General features: G+C 43.2%; 1 protein-coding gene across 8 annotated transcripts in view; it reads left to right on the top strand.

The window, feature by feature from the left end:
- Positions 1 to 19756, top strand: part of kif21b (kinesin family member 21B) — a 54761-nt gene extending 35005 nt beyond the window's left edge. For 4 of the 8 annotated variants that reach the window (XM_070958286.1, XM_070958285.1, XM_070958284.1 and 1 more), the window contains exons 23-35: positions 200 to 248; positions 927 to 1171; positions 1800 to 1868; positions 1982 to 2092; positions 5597 to 5635; positions 8806 to 8942; positions 9880 to 10060; positions 10342 to 10506; positions 11226 to 11343; positions 11504 to 11674; positions 16859 to 17058; positions 18363 to 18499; positions 19523 to 19756. In XM_070958286.1, the coding sequence (XP_070814387.1) occupies positions 200 to 248; positions 927 to 1171; positions 1800 to 1868; positions 1982 to 2092; positions 5597 to 5635; positions 8806 to 8942; positions 9880 to 10060; positions 10342 to 10506; positions 11226 to 11343; positions 11504 to 11674; positions 16859 to 17058; positions 18363 to 18462 (1585 nt within the window). In that variant the 3' untranslated portion in view covers positions 18463 to 18499; positions 19523 to 19756. The remainder of the gene's footprint in view (positions 1 to 199; positions 249 to 926; positions 1172 to 1799; positions 1869 to 1981; positions 2093 to 5596; positions 5636 to 8805; positions 8943 to 9879; positions 10061 to 10341; positions 10507 to 11225; positions 11344 to 11503; positions 11675 to 16858; positions 17059 to 18362; positions 18500 to 19522) is intronic. The other 4 variants (XM_070958291.1, XM_070958290.1, XM_070958288.1 and 1 more) reach the window with 3 other exon arrangements.
- The last annotated feature ends 1480 nt before the right edge of the window (positions 19757 to 21236 follow it).

Genomic DNA, 21236 nt, shown 5'->3' with positions numbered 1-21236 from the left:
ATCCTTGATACACAGCATCACACAACATCCTCCTGTCAGCCTGACCCTCTTTTTTAAAAAACTTTCACGACAGTCGGCTAAAGTTGGCCTTGTTTCACAAAAGCGCTCCTGTCGTATTCTCATCTGAAAAACACGGACTTCATTTCTCGTTGCTCTCTGAATACGGGTTTATTTCTCTCATTCTCTTTTTTTTCTGCAGTGTATCTCAAATGAAAGAATCCAACAGCCAAGATGATTTCAAGATGAAGGTACAGCTGAAGCTTGAAGTGCATGGTTGTTATCTCACTCTGTTGTTGAGAGACACTAGCCTTAAACCTACAATCTACCCTGTTTTCTTAAATCCAGCTCAGAATTTCAGGTAGTGCTGAGTCTTGCGGTATCCGAGCCTGTCAGAGTTTTATGAATGATGCTGCATGTTGTCAAGTGACGCTGGTGTTTTTGCACTAATGACTGTGTTTAGACCCTCGCTCTAATTCTCGCTGTCAAAACATGCCACAGTTTGCTTGTGAGTGAGAGCAGCTGCCCTTCTTGTGTGAGACCATGAGGTGGCAGTAAAAGCAAGCACTTAAAAATCCTCCTCTTCCTCCAGCTTGGTTGGATATTCTGAGGAGGAACCCCTGATTTGACATCAAATCCCTCTTATCCTCTTGTCAACACTCTGTTCTCTATTGTGTTTCGTCCTTTCCTTTGTTTGTCCCACAATGGCTACTTTCTCATTTCTAGCATGTTCTCCTTGGCATTTTCCCTGAATGTCTATGCTGTATTATATTTTCAGGCTGTACACTAGTTTCAGTTCGTGCCTTCATTAAATTCAATCTTTATCTTCATTTTATGCCACATTTTCCTCTCCCGCTGTCCTCCTCCTTCTTTCTCGTTCTCCCCTCGATGGTCCTCTGTAACACAAATAGTGCTCGTTTTTCACCCAGATGGAGCCTCGTCTGTCTGCTCAGATGAAGGCGGTGTCGGCCGAGTATCTGGGTCCCATCCTGGACCCCTCATCAGGCAGCAAGCAGCAGCACATCACAAAGTCTCTGGCCTCACTGACAGACATCCAGGAGGATGGCCTGAGCCTGGCAACAGCGAGTCTGGGGTTCAGCCTGGCCTTAAGAGACCCCTACCACAGGGACCGGGTGTCCCGCACCATCAGCCTCCCTGTCAGGGGACACACCTTGTAAGTGAACCATAATGATCACTGATATAAAGCTAGGGCATGTCCTTAAAGTGTGACCAGGAAAGGGGAATGATGGAGGACTGTATAACTTCTCTCAGATAATACCTGTACATCATCACCACAGCCATTATTACACTACGGGCTGTAGGCCTACTGTATATGTCAGCCATTCATCAGTTACTTTTAGCTTACTGTCAACCATTTATCCAGCTATCAACCATTGTACTATATTTTTATATCCATCTTTTTACTTTACATTTCCTGATTAGGAAACCAAGTCTGTTTCCTGTTGCACATTTTCAAACTAACACCCAGTGGAAAAATGCCGGAGGCCTGACATTTTTTTAGGTTATGAAACTGCTTCAGGGAAGGAAAAGGAGAAATCAATGAAATTTGCATCAGTCCTCTGGGATGTGAAGCCCGTTTGTGTGCAATTTGCTATTTAAAGAAATGAGTCTGCAAGCTGCTTTACTCTGCTAGAAATGATGTTAAATTCCATAAGACCCGTGTTGCTTGTAGATTCCCTCCAGTTTCCAGAGATGCGTGTCATCCTCCTGTGCATTCCCTTTAAGATTTGCTTAGTTTGCTTTTGTGTGTGTGTGTGTGTGTGTGTGTGTGTGTGCGTCAGTCCCAGGCAGTCTCGGGGTTATGACACTTCCCCTATAACAAGGAGGAAATCTTACGACCGTGCGTACAGGTACATGCACCGTAATGCTCCAATTCATTTCGTGGGCAGATCAATCACATTTTCTGACTGTGTGACATAATTTTCATACTTCTCCCTTAATTCTTCTCGTCCTCCCCTATCAGGCCCACTGACGGCTACACTCCCCCCTCCTCCCCTCCTCTGAGGACCAGGAACGACCGCAACGTCTTCTCAAGGCTCACCAGCAACCAAACCCAAGGTTCAGCTCTGGACAAGTGAGTACACAGCTGCACAGGTCCACACACTCACACACTGCTTTCATCCTTTTGTCCCCACATTCCCATCTTTTCAATCCAGTCTCTTTTTGACTGAATGAACCTCTTTTCTTTTCTTTTCTTTTCTTTTCTTTTCTTTTCTTTTCTTTTCTTTTCTTTTCTTCCATGATTTAAGGTCTTCACCGACCTTGTTGATAGGCTGAAGGTCAAGTCTTTTAAGAGGAAAGTGCTTTTGTCCATGGTGTAGATGAGCCTCTTAAACGTCTGTTATTCCAGCTGTTTGTCTTCAGATGAGTCCCACTCTTAGGCAAAAACACGTTTCGTCTGGCATTAATGTAGTTCCTCAGGGGACAGATGGTGCAAACGTTCACAGAATCCAGGTGTTAAATGCACTCAAGAGGCATTGAAGATCTGATCATTCAAACCACAACCACGGGCTACTCAGGGCTGCATTTAGCAACACTGACAACAAGGTGCAATTGCAGTGTGTTTCCAAGGCGTAACACACTGCAATTGCGGGGGGGGGGGGGGGGGGGGGGGCAGCTCTGATAGCAACATCCTCTGTAGAAGTGATGTGCACAACGATGATATACATGATCTGCATTTGGGCGAGAGAAAGAGAAATAAGCTTGTAAAGTCTGATCCAATAAAAACAACCCTGCTATAAATCTTAGAATATTCAGGTTTGTTGACAGTGTTTGATTCAAATTTATGGTAATTTTTGAGGCTGCAGTTGTATGTGGTGTCTAATGGCCATTTTTTAATGCTTTTTCATCCTATTTTCATACATAAAGGTAAAACAATGTAATAAACACCTGTGATGTGAAAGTATGCAGTCTGGCTGCATCAGACGGGACACATCGGACATATGAGAGGCATCTGAATGTCAGCTGCGATGGGGAACACAGGAATGAGCTTCGGGCCTTTTCCCTTCCTGCTCACAGTCAATTCCAGCTTTCCGCTCAGACAAATGTCAGCAGTTAATTTCAGCCAGCGTTTGGCTCTGCTGTTAAGTTGTTTGTTTTGTAATCTTTATTAATCCGGAACATTTCTGAGGTTTATTGACCTCTAATTTTCAGCGACGATGCTGTGTGAAATGAGTTAGGGTGTCGTGTTCGTGTTTGAGTGCTGAACGTGTCAGTGTGTTGTGCGTGCGTGTGTGTGCTGGAGCCTGTGGGTGCTCATTATATGGAGCAGGGGTAGGTAAATGAGTTGGCTCTTGTCATCCCTCTATGCAGCTGTTGTCATTGGAGGCCATTTTGAATTGACTCAGGGTGACATTGTGGAAGGATATTCGGGGTTAGGGTCTTGCTTGTCATTCCCACAGGAGAAGCCGTCCCGTAGGGCGTAATGCAGGAGGATTAATTGGTGTGAGGTTTTTTCCTTTTGTCTTTGGTTGCAGGGAGCATTTGCATTTTCACAATTGATGAAAAGTATTAACATCATTTGGTCATTTGCACTCTTGTCTTGAGTGAGGAGTGGGTGGCGTAAATGAAGCAAAGATTCATCATTTAAAGTGTTGTTTTCCTTTTGTTTGGTTTCATTGTCCTAACGTTACTGACACTGACCTTAGTCTGACACTGAATTCATCATCACAAGCATAAATTCAAAGCTAAATGAAGCTAATTTATTGAAAAATAATTAGAAAGCCAGTGTGTGTCATCTGTATGAATTCTTTTTAATTGGGTGTCAAACCAGAAGCTGTCTGCTCTGCCAAGAGAGAAGAGTGATGTTCAAGTGCATCTTTGCAAGTTCACACAAATCCCATTAAAATGCAATAACACGTTTTAGTGATTGTGACGGTGCGGATGCGCTCTGCCTCTGTGTTTTGACTGATTCAGGCGGGTTTGCTTGTGAGACTGGGATCAAGCATTTGACACAGATTTTAAAAGCTGCGCGAGAATTAGGGAAATTCATTTTAAGGAAGGTTCTGTTGTTTTCTGGTGGATAAAGAAGCTTTGACTCCCAGATCTATTTTTTAATCTCCACACAACATTTGCATCCTCGAAAACCAATGAATTTGAAAAGGATTTTGTCTTGAGAGTCTGAAGGAAAAGCTGATATTACTATGCTAATAGCCACTATGGCCAGCAGTAAATACCAAGAAATGGAGGAATTTCTTCTTCACCTCTTTTACATTGTTCCTCCCCCAGACATTTCCAGAACCATTTAGTTTTATTATTTCATGCTCATGAGTGTAAAGCTCAGGCTCTTATGGTGGCAAACCTGAGGCCATAAAATATTTACAATATAATAACACTTTAATTGCACTGTAACACACACACCAGCATTTCCTTTTGAGCTGTTGTGGTGGTCCTGTATTGGCGTGGTCTGGATTTTTCCCCCCTGACAGCTTTGAAGGGACTCGCCTGTGAGTTTGACTGACAACCTTGTCCTCCATTCTGGATTTTCACTTCTGTTAACCCCGTTTGCTGTCCCTTATGTTCTTTTCTGTACTAATTCCTTGAATATGGCTGGAAAGTGTAAATGTGGGAGAGGACACTGGCACCAGAGCAGTCATACATTTGGGATAAGGGCTACAGACATTGTCACGTGCAGTTCTTTGACCTCTGTATGACTAGCCTGGATTCAGTGTTTCCTCCTTGAATACTTCCCTTTTTCTTTCAGTACTTTTTGTCTGCTTTTTTCCAAATAAATAGTTTGACATTTTACAGAGAGTTATATGAAAAGATTGATACCACTCTCATGTCTGTATGTTGAATATGAAGCAGCAGCTAGCAGCTGGCTAACTTAGCTTAGTGTAAAGACTGGAAACAGGGGGAAACAGCTAACCTGGAGGGTAACAAAATCCACCTGCCGACACCTCTAAAGGTCAGAAATGAACAACTATCTTCTTTTGTTTAATTTATGAACATGTCTTCTCTACAGATAGTTTTCTTATACAAATAAGGTAGAACCTGTTTATTAGTGAGCCAGGCTAGCTGTTTTCCCTCTGTTTCAGGCATTCATGCTATGCTAAGATAAGCTAAACTAAGATAATGTAAGCTAAGCTAAGATAACCTAACGGTCTGCTGGTTGTAGCCTTGTACTGAACAGACAGACATCAGAGTGGTATCAGTCTTCTCACTGAACTCTCAGCAAGAACAATATGAATATTTCCCAAAATGTCAAACTATTTTTTTTAAACCTTTAACCTTAATGTTAGCCACTAAACCAGCCATTGTTTGTTGTGGGTGTACCTACAGTAAACATGCTCTACTAAGGTAAACATCTGCAGACACTGGTCAAGGAATACGGCCTGTCCAGCGGTTACCTCTGAGAAGAAGCACATTTCATGACAAACTGCCTGATAATTGCTGGACAGGCTTTACTGTTTGACTGAGATTTCCTGCCTGTTCGCTCACTGCTTTATATCTAAAACCACTCCTCTAGTCACTCTTCCCTTTAACCCTTTGCCAGTAACCCTTCTGTCTTTCCTTAGCGTGGCTAACCCTTTCCTCTTCCCACCCACCCTCCCCTCTCCTGCTCCTCTTCTGCCTCCAGGTCGGATGACAGCGACTCCTCGCTCTCCGAGGTGCTCAGGTAGAGGAACTGTGTTTGTCACTCTCTCTCTGTCCTCCCATTTGCCTTTTAACTCACCTGGTGTCATCTCACCTCCACCAGTAGCTGGTGCCTTGCCTGGCCTCGTCCTCCACCTCCCTGCCCCCTCCCACTCTGTGGGTGAGGTCGCTGTGGTGCATGTTTTAACCACACGCGGAGTTCTTGACCCGCCGGCCTCTCTCACCTGTGTGATGTCGTGTTTCTCTGTGGTGTTGCTCGCACACGAGACCTGAATGAACCTTACCACTTTTCTGCAGGAAAAAAAGGAAGCAAATATGGAAAAGAGCAAATATCATTTAAACAGACACCTTGCGGCAAGTATTTTAATCACCTATGAGACAGCATGATTTCCTAGATATGTCATAACTTCATGTGCAGCGACGACTGCAGTGAAGGAGGGTTAGAAATTCATAGGAGATAAAGGAAGTGCACTTGTTTGCTTTCTTGTTGAGCATTAGATGAGGAGATCGGCATCACTCTGTAGCTAGCTTGCTCTTTCAAAAGATGATGTATAAAAACTACAAATTGTGACCATCGTTGGACCGGGTGCAGTGGCTCCTTGGGGTCTTGTTATCACTGTGAGTTCACCAGGCAACCAGCAGAAGCTTAGTGCACACATATCAAAGTGGTATCCATCTTCTCATCTGTCTTTTGGCAAGAAAGCAAATAGGCATATTTCCTAATGTGTCAACCTGTTCCTTCAAGACAAACAGAAAAACCTACTTAATAAAACAGAACTTTCTCCTCTTCTTTCTGAGCAATCCTTTCAATTCCTGTGTCTTTCTCACAAGCACACACACAAATTGATGCACCTCTCACCACGGCTGTTTTTCTGTGTACTGCAGAGAGCACACACTGATCTCCCTCCATGTTTTCATTAGTCTGCTGGTCTCATGGTGCTTGGCCCTGCAACATCCATTAGCAGCCCTTGCATAGAGCATAACACAGCTCACTATGATATCTTCCACAGGCGCTGATAGAATAGGAACACTTTCTGCCATTTGGACCAGTGCACTGCTGTAAGAAACAGAGTGCTGCATTAAGCAGTATTACAGTATGTGCAGTACTTGTCCTTATAGAGAAAAACAAAAGGGAATCTGCAGAGGAGGTATTCATAATAATGCAACATAATGGTTTCCTGACAGGTAAACAAAGCAGCTTTGGACTCTTACTATAGAGAGTCTGGTAGGATAATGAGGTAAAGCAAATGATGTGTTTTTTTCTGCCTCCACGCTGGCGTTATGTTTTAAGGCTGCCCATCTATCCATTGGAGAATGAGGCAATGTCCGTCCCATTCTCGTGAACATCTCAGCAATTTCTCCCTGGAATCATACATGTAGTGATAACTTCCATTTCACCACAAAATACACCTAATTTATTTTATTAAATTGCTATTAAAGCCTTTACTGCATATATTATGAGTCTGGACAGAAATGGATGTGAACTGTAACGTGGTTGGTGGAGGCATACAATTCATGGTAACTGTAGTTCATTTTAAAGTTAATATGTCATTGATTTAACATGAAGACAACAAGGTGATGAACTGACTTCCCATTTTAACCAATGAGGATGGAGCGTAAGACCTTGCTCAGAGTGATAAGGTTCATTCAAATCAAAGTGCACCTCAAGTCCTTCTCCTATTTTTTGAGAATCCCCCCCTTCTCAATTTCTTTAAGGAATGATATTAATAGAACAGTCACATTTAGGGTTTTCTCTTCTTCTTGTCAAAAAAATACCCCGTGTTCTATCTTCAGTCTTTCCAAAATGGAATTGGACCCAAATGAGGGTGGGACAGATGATGCTGTGTTCTCTCTGTGCACCCGCCATCACCGTCAGGTTTTGCGGCTCTGCAGAGGAGCAGAAGCTGATGATGTGACTATGTTATCATCTTGCCACATCCCTTCACTCACCCACATGTACCACATTCCCTTTCCCCTGGGCCCCGATAGGTGATTGGCCGTGGAGGTGGCTGAACTGAGTGTCAGCTCCCACCCAACTGACGGAGAATGGATTCTGCATGTGGTGATGATGACGTCTCAGGACATCGTGCTGTGGTTTATTTTTGAGTTGCAGGCTGCTGTGTAGTCGGTGTTCCAGGCTGTTGTTAACATTTGTTTTGAGCTTTATTCTGCGCAAGTCGGTTCTCCTTTGTGTTTCATGAGACTTGGCAGACATGCATGCAACCTTTTTTCACTGGCTGATGATTGACAGTTTTTGATTTTGGTCGGCATTTTTATGCACTGTTTTTTTTTTGTTTGTTTGTTTTTTTTTAGAAAAAGGTACACAGAGTATGGTTTAGTGTTTAATTTTTGAGTTGACGTGTGTTTTCCGTTGAGACATCAGTGTACATGCAGGCACAGAAGAGGAGCATGTTGCCATGTTTGACAAGTTTCAAGCACACTCTTCTGTATTTTGCTCACTCTGTGCAAAAACAAACCTTGTCCCAAGTTTTGGGTGTAATCACAGATTCTCTTTTCCCTCCTCACATCCTCTGGCGCTCTCTCACTGTTTTGCTTCCTACCTCACTCCCTCTCACCGACATACACGCTCACATACACACTAACCACCGCTGGTGTTATTAGGAAGCCCACCAGGGACCAATTTCCCCACATTCCTCCCTCTTCTTCTCACCCTCTGCCTAGTCTGTCTCACTCTGCTGACTGCTCTCCAGGCACTCTGGGACTCTGGCCTGTCAGTGGGACATAGATTGGGAGGGTGAGGGGGGCAGAGGCACAGCTAGAGATTGAGTGCACATAATATAAGAGGCTGTGTGTATAATGTGTGTGCATATGTGAGGGTGTGAGAGAGGGAGAAAAGAGAGAGACAGAAACACAAGTTTAATAGGAAAGCAGCTCTTACTGCCTCCTACTGAAATTGTGTGTGTGTGTGTGTGTGTGCGTGTGTGTGTGTGTGTGTAATTTCATATGTACATAGTCTTCTGTAGGAGTACATCGTCTGTGTGTATCCAGCGAGGTTTGTATGGGTTTGTATTCTCTGTGTGTGATGGAAAGGACATTTGTGTCTTTGTGTGCATGCTTGTCATTGGCCTGTGTTTTACAGTGCATTACATCTGTAGATATGTGGAAAGAAATCAGCCTCTCTGATTTATGCTGAAGAGACTGTGACACTGCATATGCGTGTGTGATCTTTAGGGGTGTGATCAATCCCATCGGGGGTGTGAAGGGGGGTCGGACGGCACCCCTGCAGTGTGTTTCTGTAGCCGAAGGCCATTCAAAGCCAGTGCTGTGTGTGGATGCTACAGATGAGCTGCTGTTCACTGGATCTAAAGGTACACATAGCAGTAGCTAACCTGTGACTTCTTTCCTTTACGGGGTGTTTTACATAAACCCTTAAATGGCCTTAATGGCTGATGTTTAATTCGTTTTGTATAGCATTACGTGTGTGTTTCCAAAGCTCTTTTAAATGGATCTTATTAATGTTGAAGCCAGTAAGATGATGACTCAAAACTTGTCATCTCAAAACAATTACTGAAACTACTGAAAGATTAAGCATTTTAGGAAACACACCTGTTCGCTGAACCTAGCTTTGCATAAAGACTAGAAACAGAAGCAGCTGGCCTGGCTCTCTCCAGAGGGAACGTGCCAGTTTGTCTTGCTTGTTTAATCTGTGAAATTATAAAATCAGATAAGATGTTTAGTTTGATGGGTTTTGTATGGCTTCAATAAACAAGATAAATCGTGTTAGTTTGTGGTCTTTAGAGGTTCTGGCAGACAGATTTTGTCACCTGTGTCCAGTCATTACGCTAAGCTAACTGGCTGTTGGATGTAGCTTCATAGTTTAGTATCATCAATCTTCACGTCTTACTATCCGCAAGAATGCGAATAAGTGTATTTTCCAAAAGTGTCCTCTAATTTAATCCAACCATGTGTTCAGTTAAACAAATGAGATACAACTTGTTAATTAGTTATCTTCAGAGATGTAGATAGTCATTTTTTTTAACTTGGGAGAGAGTCCTGCCAGCTGTTCCACCATGCTTCCTGGCTTTTTTCCCAGTTACGCTCAGCGTGAAGACTTAAGCTAACCTAGACCTAGAATGATAAAAGCTAAATTTATCAAAAAAGTCATTACTGACAATGAGACATTGAGCAAAAATAATAGCAGGAACAGAATCTTTCATCCGTTTTGTGCAGTATACTGTATAATGTCAACCCACACTGTGCTCCTGCTGTGCAGAGGATTTGACCTGCCCTTCTTCCCTCTTCCAGATCGGACCTGTAAGATGTGGAACCTGGTAACAGGCCAGGAGATCGTCACCCTTAAAGGCCACCCAAACAATGTGGTGTCAGTGAAATATTGTCCTTCCTCCTCTCTGGTCTTCTCTGTCTCCACCTCCTACATCAAGGTGTGGGACATTCGCGACTCTGCCAAGTGTGTCCGCACACTTACGTAAGTTTCCTCCCTGCAACCAGCCAGATGAAGCAGTCAATGTTTGGAAAAAATGCAGCTTAGGAGATATTTGATAGAAGTGATTTAGGATATGCTTTTTCTGTTCAGCTGTGTGCATCAAGTGGCAGAAAAAGTGACAAATGAAATGAGGGAAAATCTGATCTGATCTGTAAAATTCTGCTCATTACACTCTGTTGTGTTTCTTAGCAGTGTTTCTTCTTCTCATGGACCCCTTTTATTCATTCTCTCTTACACTGTTTGGCTTCCCTCTCCCCCCACAGTTCATCTGGGCAGGTGGTTTCAGGTGATGCGTGTGCGGGCACCACCACACGCACAATAACCTTTGCGCAGGGCGAGTGTCAGATCAACCAGATAGCCCTCAACCCATCAGGGTCTGTGCTCTACGCCGCAGCTGGAAACACTGTTCGCATGTGGGATCTCAACAGGTACATTCATTCATTTATTCATTAAACTCTTCATCCAGTTATTGATTAAATTATTCATTCATTCCTGTAACTATGTATTCATTAATTCCCTCACTGAATTATATGCCCAGTCATCCTCCTCATTCATGCAGATAGTTTCTTTGCAGCCAGCTCGAAATTCTTTTACTCACGGATGTGGATGTATATATTCTCTTGTCAGGTGTTAATCAACCAGAAAGCTGATTAACATCTGACGGAGGAGATTAACAAGGCTGTCAAAAGAAAAGTACAGGAACTGGCGATGTAAAGTGTGTACGTGAGCGCGTTCTCTACAAGCCACCCATTTCTGAAATCCCCTGGTAACGCTGGTGTCTTCTCAGTTTTTATGCTTCTGCTGGGAAGTGATTAACGGATCGGACCAGACAGTTTACGCTGAGGGCCTCAGACCCATTTAATGACGCAGAAATGAAAAATGAATGTATTAAACATTTCTTCAGTATCATCTCTGCCCATGGCATCGCTGTGTCTCAGCAGTTTTACCTCACCTTTGAGACCGAGAGTGATTTCATTCAGTGAAACTGGCACCTTGAAAATCTAATTCTTGTAAGCAATGAATTTCACAGATCTTTGCTTTACCTCCTTTTCTTTGTGCCTGTCTGTGTGTGTGTGTGTGTGTGTGTGTGTGTGTGTGTGTGTGTGTGTGTGTGTGTGTGTGTGTGTGCGTGCGCACGCGTCTGTAGAATGCAAGGGATGGGGAAGCTGACGGGCCACATTGGCTCTGTCATGTGTCTCACAGTGGGACAGTCTCTGCTGGGCAAAGACCAAGTAATCACTGGCTCCAAAGACCATTATGTCAAGGTATTATACACACATACACCCACACACACACACACACACACACACACACACACACACACACACACACACACACACACACACACACGTATTTAGATCATACCTGAGTGTTGCAGATGTAGGCGCATCGTTGACAGTCTCCCGTTTCCTGTTCTCTCCTCAGGTGTTTGACGTGGCAGAGGGAACTCTGGGTAACGTAGGTCCAGCTCATAACTTTGAGCCGCCCCATTACGACGGCATCGAGTGTTTGGCGGTACAGGGAGACGTGCTGTTCAGCGGGTCCAGAGATAACGGCATCAAAAAATGGGATCTGGAGCAGCAGGAACTCACTCAGGTGTGTGTGTGTGTGTGTGTGTGTGTTTATGTTAAGATATACGTTATGGATTTCTTAAAGCCTCCTTTACCAAGCTGAAGACATACTAACACGCCCCGAGGCCATTTTAAAATGTAGGCTGCATGTGTTGTACAGTGTGTTCCTGCACAACATGTGAGGTCAGCAGGGTTGAGAATGATTTCATATTCATGTGAATGCAGAGTTCATACATCAAATATTAAAACCCTGAATGTGCATCAGTGCTGCTCATGACATTACGTGCCTGCAGGTAAAAACATGCCAACATCCTTCTCTGAGGCCGTTCATTCACGATCTCTTGACCCTTATCTGGTGAGCAAAGCCATTCTTTCCATATGATCTATGTGATGCCAAGATAGTGTAAAAAGCGTGAGGGAGATTATTGTGGAAAAATGCTTCTTGGCAGCAAGGACGCCACATTGAAAGGACAGCTGCTCTGCTTCTAGTGCGGAGTCGTGATTTTGATGATCAGTTGATCAAAGCACAGGACTCAGAGTCTGCAGTCATGCTAGCAGCCCTGTGGCTGGTACTTTGAGCTAAATGCTAACAAGCTCACAATGTCATGTTCACAGTCTCAGTAGTTTAGTGTGTTAGCATGCTTATACTTCTTTATTAGCCCCCAACACAACACGATGCACAGCTGAGGTTGATGGGAATGTTATTAGTTTGGCATCATAAACTGTAAAAGTACTGGATAGATTAAGATTTTGACTGGATGATGAAAAGAAGAGAAGTCCTCCAGTGATCCATCATGAGGGCAACATCAATATTTGTTGAGACTTGTTAAAGTCAGTCTCATGGTGGCAGCAGAGCAATAGTTAGATGATCACCTCTGGGAAACATTAATGTCTGTACAAAATTTCACAGCATCCCAGTCAATAGTTGATGAGATATTTAAGGGGACCACAGTGGTAGACCTGACATTGCTATCGCTGGAGCCACTAGTTTGGCTTCAATCATTTGTTGGTTTAAACTTCACAAATGTGAGGACTCTGTGTTTTTCTCTGTTTCATGTCACTCTAGCTGTGTGGTGCAGGAAAACAACTTGAAAATGTCTTCTTGTGGTCATTCAATAGACTTCATGTTTAAACGATTAATTGAAGAGCTAAATAAGTGCGAATGAAAACAACCATTAGTTGCTGCTCTACGGAAGATATTAAATAGACAAAAAAAAAAAAAAAAATTAATTAAACAGAAACAGCGTTTGAACCGGATCACTGAACTAAGATTAATGACTGGAAATGTCCATCAGCTCCAGAGAGCTTCAACCAGTTTGTGTAATAGTGCAACTTCTTCATTTTAAAATGACACTCATTAAACAGACCTGACAAAACACACACACACACACACACACACACACACACACACACACACACAAAACTTCTGTGCCCACGCAGCACTCGTTGCAGAGGAAAGCTGCGCTGCCAGTTGAGCGTTCAGTTGGTGGACTGCTCCCTTCATGTCCTCCTTTACCCAGAGTGTTCGCTCTGTGGTGGAAGTCAACAGAAAGTCGTCATGTGTAATGTGGCAGGAAAGCTCTGTGTCAACATCAGGATGTTAGATGCCAAAGGCATCACAGGCACAGGTACCACAGAGGACAGACTGTGTGTGTGTGTGTGTGTGTGTGTGTGTGTGTGTGTGTGTGTGTGTGTGTGTGTGTGTGTGTGTCTGTGTGTGTGTGTGTGTGTGTGTGTGTGTGTGTGTGTGTGTGTGCGCGCGCGCATGTTGACTTATGTGGTGTCCTCTTGTGTATCCTCTGTTGCCTGCATATGTTAATAATGCATGATATTGCACCTTGTGGGTGGATGTGGCTTACTCATTTGCACACATAGTAATACGCATATTAAGCAGCACTTTCTCAAGTTGTTTGCATAAGCTTATTTAGCCTTTGTTTGTCTGAACAGAGAACACAGAACAGAAGACGTTATTGTTTCCATTCACAGGCTGAGTTAAATCAACTCTGTGGTCCGCGGCATATGACCTTAACCTCATTTGTGAAGCAGCCAACACAATCCATTTCACAGCCCCTCTAACTCAGTAGTCTCCGTCTAATTATGTAATAGGATCAAATTGTGGCTTAGGGTATAATAGAATATATTACAGAAGACTCTGAAAATCCTCCAGGACTGCTGCTGCGAGCAGTTTGGCTATGACCACTCTGTTAAAATGCATACGCCATAGTGTGTTTCTTGGGAGAGCATGTGAAGCAATTTGTTTATAATTACTCAACGCTGTAGTTTGGTGATTCCCAGTTGCCTGATAAACATCTTAATATACCCTCCAAAAACAATTTCAAGTTTGTGCTTTGTACTGGTTTGACATGCTTATGCAACTGTTGCTGCAGTGTGCTGCTGCTCTCTGTGAGGTGTTGGAAAACATTAACACATTTTTACCCATTGGTGTAAAGCTGTAAAGCTGATGGCGAGGTAGATGTCATGCATGTGAGAGCTCTCTCTTAGTTTTTTGTAATAGCTCTTCCCCATCCACACCTCATATGCCTGTGGATGGAGGGGGTCTGTCTTTGAATTGACTTTGGATTGATGAATTTCTAATTTTTCAACCTTTTTTGGCCCAGAGATCCAAACTATAAATGACAAAACTTGTGGGCACTTGTGTGCTAAACACATTTAGCAAAATGTGCTGTTTTCAGTGAAAACCATGGCACCCTTGTGATTCGTTCGTACGATGCTCTTGTGAAAGAAAAGCTGATTTGTCATTTGCCAGAGGGAAATGCAGATAATGTCTGATTTACATGAGCTGAGAAAAGTGAAAGTGAAAGTAATCAGCTGATGCCAGATGTGGCAGATTCAGAGCCAGTGTGTGTGAAACAGCCGACCTGCTGAGATCTTCACACAAAACAGCATTTGGAGATGATGAGAAAAGAGCCTGAGACATACTGGATTTTAATTATTTTTTATATCAGCAGATATTTCACACGTAACACAGCCAAATGTTTGTTTAGATCCCCTGTAGGGTTGGGCGATATGTCATATTTTTCCAGCTGGAAACTGTCAGTCAACAACCGGCAATTGGCGTTATATTTGCACAGGCGTGTCTCCCCTCCACCCTCACTCACAAGCGGCCAGTTTGCTGCATTTCTTAGCTTGTTTAGTGTAATATAAACAAACTAAACTCACAAAATGTCAAAAAGGAAATATTCTTCGCCCTATTTCCTGTATTAAACAGAAACAGCCTTCTGAAAGTTTCTCTCTTTCACTGAACTGAACTGAGCTTAACTGTCTTGTTAACTCAATGTAAAATCTGACAGAGACTAAATAAAATATAAATAAATAAATATCAGACTGTACATCTGCCCAGCCAATCCATCAGGTTAGCTCTAGCAGAGAATGGACGAAATGGACAAAATCCTAAAAGCACCAGTTTTCTGCCAGAGGACACATCTGTCCTCCTGGTCCATCAGATCCTTCGTATGATGCTGACGCAGTAGATCAGACTTACGTGTAAGCAGCATGAATCCAGAGGTTCAGCAGTCCTACCTGCTGTTGGTGCATTGTAACCACTTGTTTTACCCTTTCTGTTTCTAAAGGGACGGGACCAGCAGGAGAACGTGTGCTCTCAAATAGGCCTTTTCATGTTCTGTTGTGAATCATAGATTGTTCAGAGCGTCTGAGTCATACCGTTTTTTTAAATCCACACCTTTGTTTAAACAGAGCAATGTGATATCTGCACTAGATTATGTGGTACATGGCAAATTATAGCCATTTGGATAATGTCACTCACAATATTGAAATTGCTCTTGACTCGGTCTATTGTTCAGTAATAATCACTTAAACAACTTGGAGCTCTGTGTCAAGAGGAAAGTGCCTTAAGTTAAATAACACTTCTGACTTAGTTTTTTGCGTAGAAAGCGGAAACACAATGCTTGTACTTCAGCTTGTGGCTCCTTTGTTTTGATCATTTGCATGCAAATGAGGAATAGCTATAGATTTTATAGCTTATTGACTATTAAACTAGAGAAAAATGGCACACTGACGGCAAACTTTAGTGTGGATGAATGTACAGAATGACATTTACAAACAAATGATTATGTTAGACACCTGATGGAAACCATTATTGAATGGGGCTTTATTAGCAGGGTTGTTGTAATTGAAAGCTAATCTAAAAATGCAACATTAAAATTTCAATTAATGACAGAAGCAAATAAAACGCAACAGGAAAAAGTAGATAAACATGATGAAAGTTATCGTCCTCTGCATGAGCTCCACTGCATTGTGCTCAGTTAGTCTGCAGCCCACAACAGTGAAACCCCTAAGTATGACGAATGTTTGTTAAAGCCTCATGTTTCATTTGTTCTGTGTTTTAAGGAACTGATGGTATTTGGTATTAACATCTCACCTCTGCAGTGCTGCATCATCACAGACATGATTCACTACCTCCATCACTGTCTGTAATTCACACAGATACTGTACATGTGACAATAAGAGTCAGTTTAGACGTTGTTTGTCAGATGTTTTTGTGGGTGTGTCACAGTGTGTGCTGCAGGAACAATTCATCTAAGACAAAAATAGCAGAAAATAATACTGTTTGATTCTCATGTCTTTTAATGGTGAATAAAATAAGCTGTTACATAACATTCATGTGTAGGGAACCTCTTAAAGGTCATATAGAGCTTAGATCTGCCCACCGGGCTGAAGTTGCCAAACACCTGCTCTGTAATGTGAAATGAAGACAGTTGAAGCGTTCCTGTCACTTCCATGAACTTTTATGATCCCATTGGCACGTCCCTTTAGCCTTTGTTTGCCATTAATCTGCCGCTGCTTCATGAAATAGCGTCTCGTGACGACAGATGAATCCATTCTCTGTTCACGAATCACGTTTGAAGCTATCGTAAAATAGCAAACACAGACACGCGAGCTAAGAATAACTACGGACTAAATACAGTGTTAGTGAGTCTCAGGCCACACTTGTATGTTGCCAAGCAACGACGTGCATTTTCCATTAAAGAAGTACTATAATGCTTCACTGAGAGTGATTTATATCCATGGTAAACGAGTCACTGAGCATGTTTTTCACTGCTGTTTTTAGAACACAGCAACCACATGACTTCTTCGTTCCTGTAACTGCTGGAAGCTTTCTGGGGTATTTTTCATGTGCACTCTGGAGCTGTGATGTCTGACTTTACGTCTCTGTGCCTTCGCTCCACAGCAAATCCCCAACGCCCACAAGGACTGGGTGTGCGCTCTGGCGTATGTCCCAGGCCGGCCCATGCTGCTGAGCGCCTGTCGCGGCGGCATGCTGAAGGTGTGGAACGTAGACAACTTCACCCCCATAGGAGAGGTCAGAGGTCACGACAGCCCCATCAACGCCATATGCACCAACTCGAGACAAATCTTCACTGCATCCAGGTAAGGCGAAAAAATGTCGAGGACTGCGCTGCCACTGATCTGCAGTGTTCATCCAGTGCTGTTCATGTCCACGTTGAGCTGTCTGTCCAGCATTCTGTTGATGCAGTGAGAGGATTCATTTGAGAAAAGGCTCATTTCTTTAGACGATAATAATATCTTGAGTTTCTTTATTATTATATTGTTATCAACAAATTACTGTAATGCACAAGCATTAGAGGAAAAAACTGGTGATATTCTCTTTTTGTCAGTTAACCCCACGAAACAGTGGATTGATCCTGCTAACATGTGTTGTCTGCCTGAAATATCTTATTCCTCTGAGCCACAGAGCTTGACTGTTGTCCAAAAACTAATCAATGAACACACCAGTGGTGATCACGCTGCTCTGGCTGACACGTCCCTTCATTATCAGAAACATGAACATTGTACTTCATCTGCCGTCTGCTGCTCTTAATGCTCACAAGGGCACCAAATGTGTGTTAATCCGCTGCTGAAGATAGTCCTCAACAGATGCACCTTTGCTGTGATTAAAACTACGGCGCCCTGCTGTTTCAGGGAATTACTTGGCCTTTAACAAAGGTGAAACCACACAACTTTTAAGATTTTAATCTTCAGTAGGAACTGAAGCTCGGTGCTCAGTGCCATACACAGGGCTGGGAAATCAGAAAGTACTGAGAGATAAACTAATACATTTTTGCTTTCTGGTGGAAAAAAGCCTCATCAGAAGGGTGTTAGAGAGGTTTGGAGGTTGAGAACCTGAGAACATCATGTTTACTTTAGCACACACAGAGAAAATGTCTTTACCAAATAAACTACCTTTTTCTGAGTGAAAAACTGGATCATGATTCACGCTGGTTTCATCTCAGGCATTCATCGGCAGGCGTGTGTCAGCCTAGTGCGGCTCTGAGAGGGTCATACTACATCCTGTTTTTTCTGAGCTCATAGCTGCATCAGGCGCAGATAATGCTTGTTTACTGGTTGTGTGTCTGAGTGTGACATTCTGCGGTCTCCTCAGTGTGTGTGTGTGTGTGTGTGTGTGTGTGTGTGTGTGTGTGTGTGTGTGTGTGTTCATTTTCACTGGTGGGCTTTCACTGAAGATGACTAATTTTCTACTCCCTCTTCTTCCTGTCTTCTCCTCGTCTCACTTCTTTAATCTTCATCTCTTGCTGTTTTTCTGCTCTTCTATCATCTTTTCTGTGGATAAATCTTTGGTCTCTCAAACTCCCACCGCTCCTCCTCTCCTCCTGTTCCTCACCCTCACCTTCCACCTCCCCCTCTGCTCCCCCCCCTCCCCTTGTCGATCCCAGTGACTGCAGGGTGAAGTTGTGGAGCTATGTGCCAGGCCTGACCCCGTGTCTTCCTCGACGGGTCCTGGCCATCAAGGGCCGAGCCACCAGCCTCCCATGATTGCCTCTTCTCTGCTCACCAACCCTCCCCTCCTCTGGTACTCTCTTAACTCGTTTCCACCTTCTTTTCCTCTGCTTCTCTTTTTCTTCACCTTGGTGGTACCTCCATTTTTCTGTTTGCTCCTTTTCTGTTGCTATCCTCCTTCTCATTTTTGTTGATATTGCTCTGACGTTCTTTTTTCGTTTTTGGTTGTTTTGTCTTTTCTCACGCGGCTCCGTTTGGCTCCGTTTGACTTCTATTTTTAAAATTTTTCTCATGAATGCTGTTTCATTTGCAGACTACTGCCTCCACTAAGACAAACAGCTTCTCGTTGACTGAACAACTGACAACTCACAGTTACTTTTTTTGCAAATCAAATTTTCTGGCTGTGCTCTGCTTAAAGGAATAGTTAGGCATTTCAAGAAAAGGTGCTGGTAGGAGGGTTTTGTCATGTTTGGTCAGAGCCAGGCTAGCTGTTTCCCCATGCTTCTAGTCTTTCTGCTAAGCTAAGCTAATGAGTGGTATCGATCGTCTCGTCTAACTGTGGGCAACGAAAGCCATGAAACATATTACTCAAAAGGTCAAACTATTTATTGAACACCGTCAGCATTATCCTTTCAGACAGAATCCACAGAATTGACACGAACACTACCCAAAGTGCACAGCAAACTTCTTTTGGCAGTATTAATGAAAAACGTGACGCTGTCCTGCGGATTGCCTAATTGATCCGTGCACTGTGGCAAAATGAAACTCTCTGGTCAGATGGGAGAAGAGTTGTGGGCAGATTTACTTGTTGCAGACTTATGAATCATACTTATATACTTTTCTGAGAGGTTGGAGAGGTGTTTATTTTTTACTGACACCATGGAGAAGGGTCTTTAATGAAGTGCGTGTGGGCAAGTGTGTGTGAAGCGCACTTTGAAGTCAATCTCTTTGTGTTGTGTCTGATGTACAATGGGTTGTTTTGAAAGGGAAGACTGCCTGATTGATGATCTGTTATTTTCTGCCTCTGTGTTCTCCTTGCTTTCCTGTGCTCATCATCCCACCTCCCTCTCTCTGCTTCCTCTCCGTCTCTCTTTAGCGACAAGACAGTGAAGATCTGGACGTCAAAGGTGTGGAGGAAGAGGTGACAGCCGAAGTGGTCCCTTTGTCGGTCATCTTGCTGCTACTTCAGCCACTGATCTGTGACCTGCTCGCTTCCAGCACTGAGATGTGACACTGAAAACACCGTTTCCAAGGCAATCGTGGTGTTTTTTTTTTTTGCTTTGTCAAGGTGCAAAATGACAAAGCCGAGGCGAAATATGTATTCAAAGGCAAAAAAAAAGAAATAAATAAACAATTTGCCTTTCAAATATTTTTACTGCCAATTTGAAAGTGCCATTCAGGTGTGATGCTACTTGGACAAGATAAACTGTACCTTCCTGGCCGTGGATACACCAGGGTGAACAATTGCTCTCCTGACAGGAAAACTGCCACAGCCGGGTATTTAAAGGAAAAGAAAAGTGTCCTTCTGTTCTTTCACCAAGGTTTCAGAATCCTTGTGGAACAGTGAGTGATGAGTTTGCTCAAAGACGTGTATATTCATGTATCTGTTGTCAAAAAAGTCAAGACATGGGCTGAATTTAAATCCCGGAGGGACGCTTATTAACAACTGGGACCTTTGTTCCTCCATTCAGGATGCTGAACACATTGGAGGGTCATGCTATGTGTCAATTATGGATGACCAATAGACATTCGCTAATCATGGATGAGACATCGCTGGAAGGTTTCACAAAACACCATCACTTTTTACTCTTCCACTTTTGTTGACGTCGCTCTCAGTATTCCACTGAAACTTTATTGTGTTCCACAAGTCGTGTTTTTTTTTTGTTTTTTTTTTTGTAATGACTTTTACTAATTTATTATTTTCCCTACCTCATTTGTTTTGGATAAGGCGCAAGGTGGGAGGAAACATTTTTACGGGTCTCTGTACAAACACCTGGTGCTTGATATTTTTAGAGGCTCTTCATCTCTGTGTGGATGTGTCCTCTGTGGCCCTCTGGCTATCAGACTGTCTCGCTGCTGACCTTGCAACCAGGAAAGCACATGTCCAGTAGCACAACTAAGGTAGCACTGGCCCCCAGAGGATTCTGACTGGATTGTATTAGCTGCTCTGTAAAGTGCTAACTGGGGGGCAAAATAAAAAACACCCCTGCATATGCACCTGACCCAAGCAGTACACACCCACAGTACACACTCTGGAGACATTTATGAGTCGGATACTCCATTGAGGCCAAAGTGCTGGATCATTATCTCGACCATCCAACCATATGTGGCCCATGACTGCTATTTATCCTGAACACAAATGGTAATAGGAGCCCTACCAGTTTCACCCCGCCTGCTCTCAGCTCCACTCTGCTCTTTAAGGTTACCGACTGTGTTAGACTGACCAGCCTTACTGAAGAGTCCACCTCCTTCCCCGATACTGAACTTCTCTGGGAAGCCTATTTAATTAGGGGTCTCGCAGCTCTACCAGCTGCTTTTCAGGCAAGATTACTTGGGTGAAAGTAGGTCATAACTGAGAGGGATTTCTTATTAAAATCCCAATTTTCTTCCACCCACTATTTGCTGCTACATTTAAAGGCAGGAAGAAACTTCCTGTACCAGTGCACTGATGTACAAATCTGTTTATGTGGCAGATTATGCGTGTGGGCAACACACACATATGCACAAACTATGGACTCTCACACACACACACAAGATTTCAGTGGATGTTGCGGTTATCCATCTTGCCTGATAGGTCTTGGCATCCCTCT

The sequence above is a fragment of the Chaetodon trifascialis genome, chromosome 3, assembly GCF_039877785.1.
Source record: "Chaetodon trifascialis isolate fChaTrf1 chromosome 3, fChaTrf1.hap1, whole genome shotgun sequence".
Classification (NCBI taxonomy): Eukaryota; Metazoa; Chordata; class Actinopteri; order Chaetodontiformes; family Chaetodontidae; genus Chaetodon; species Chaetodon trifascialis.
The sequence above is the reverse complement of the archived record's forward strand: the minus strand, read 5'-3'. Positions and strand labels throughout refer to the sequence as shown.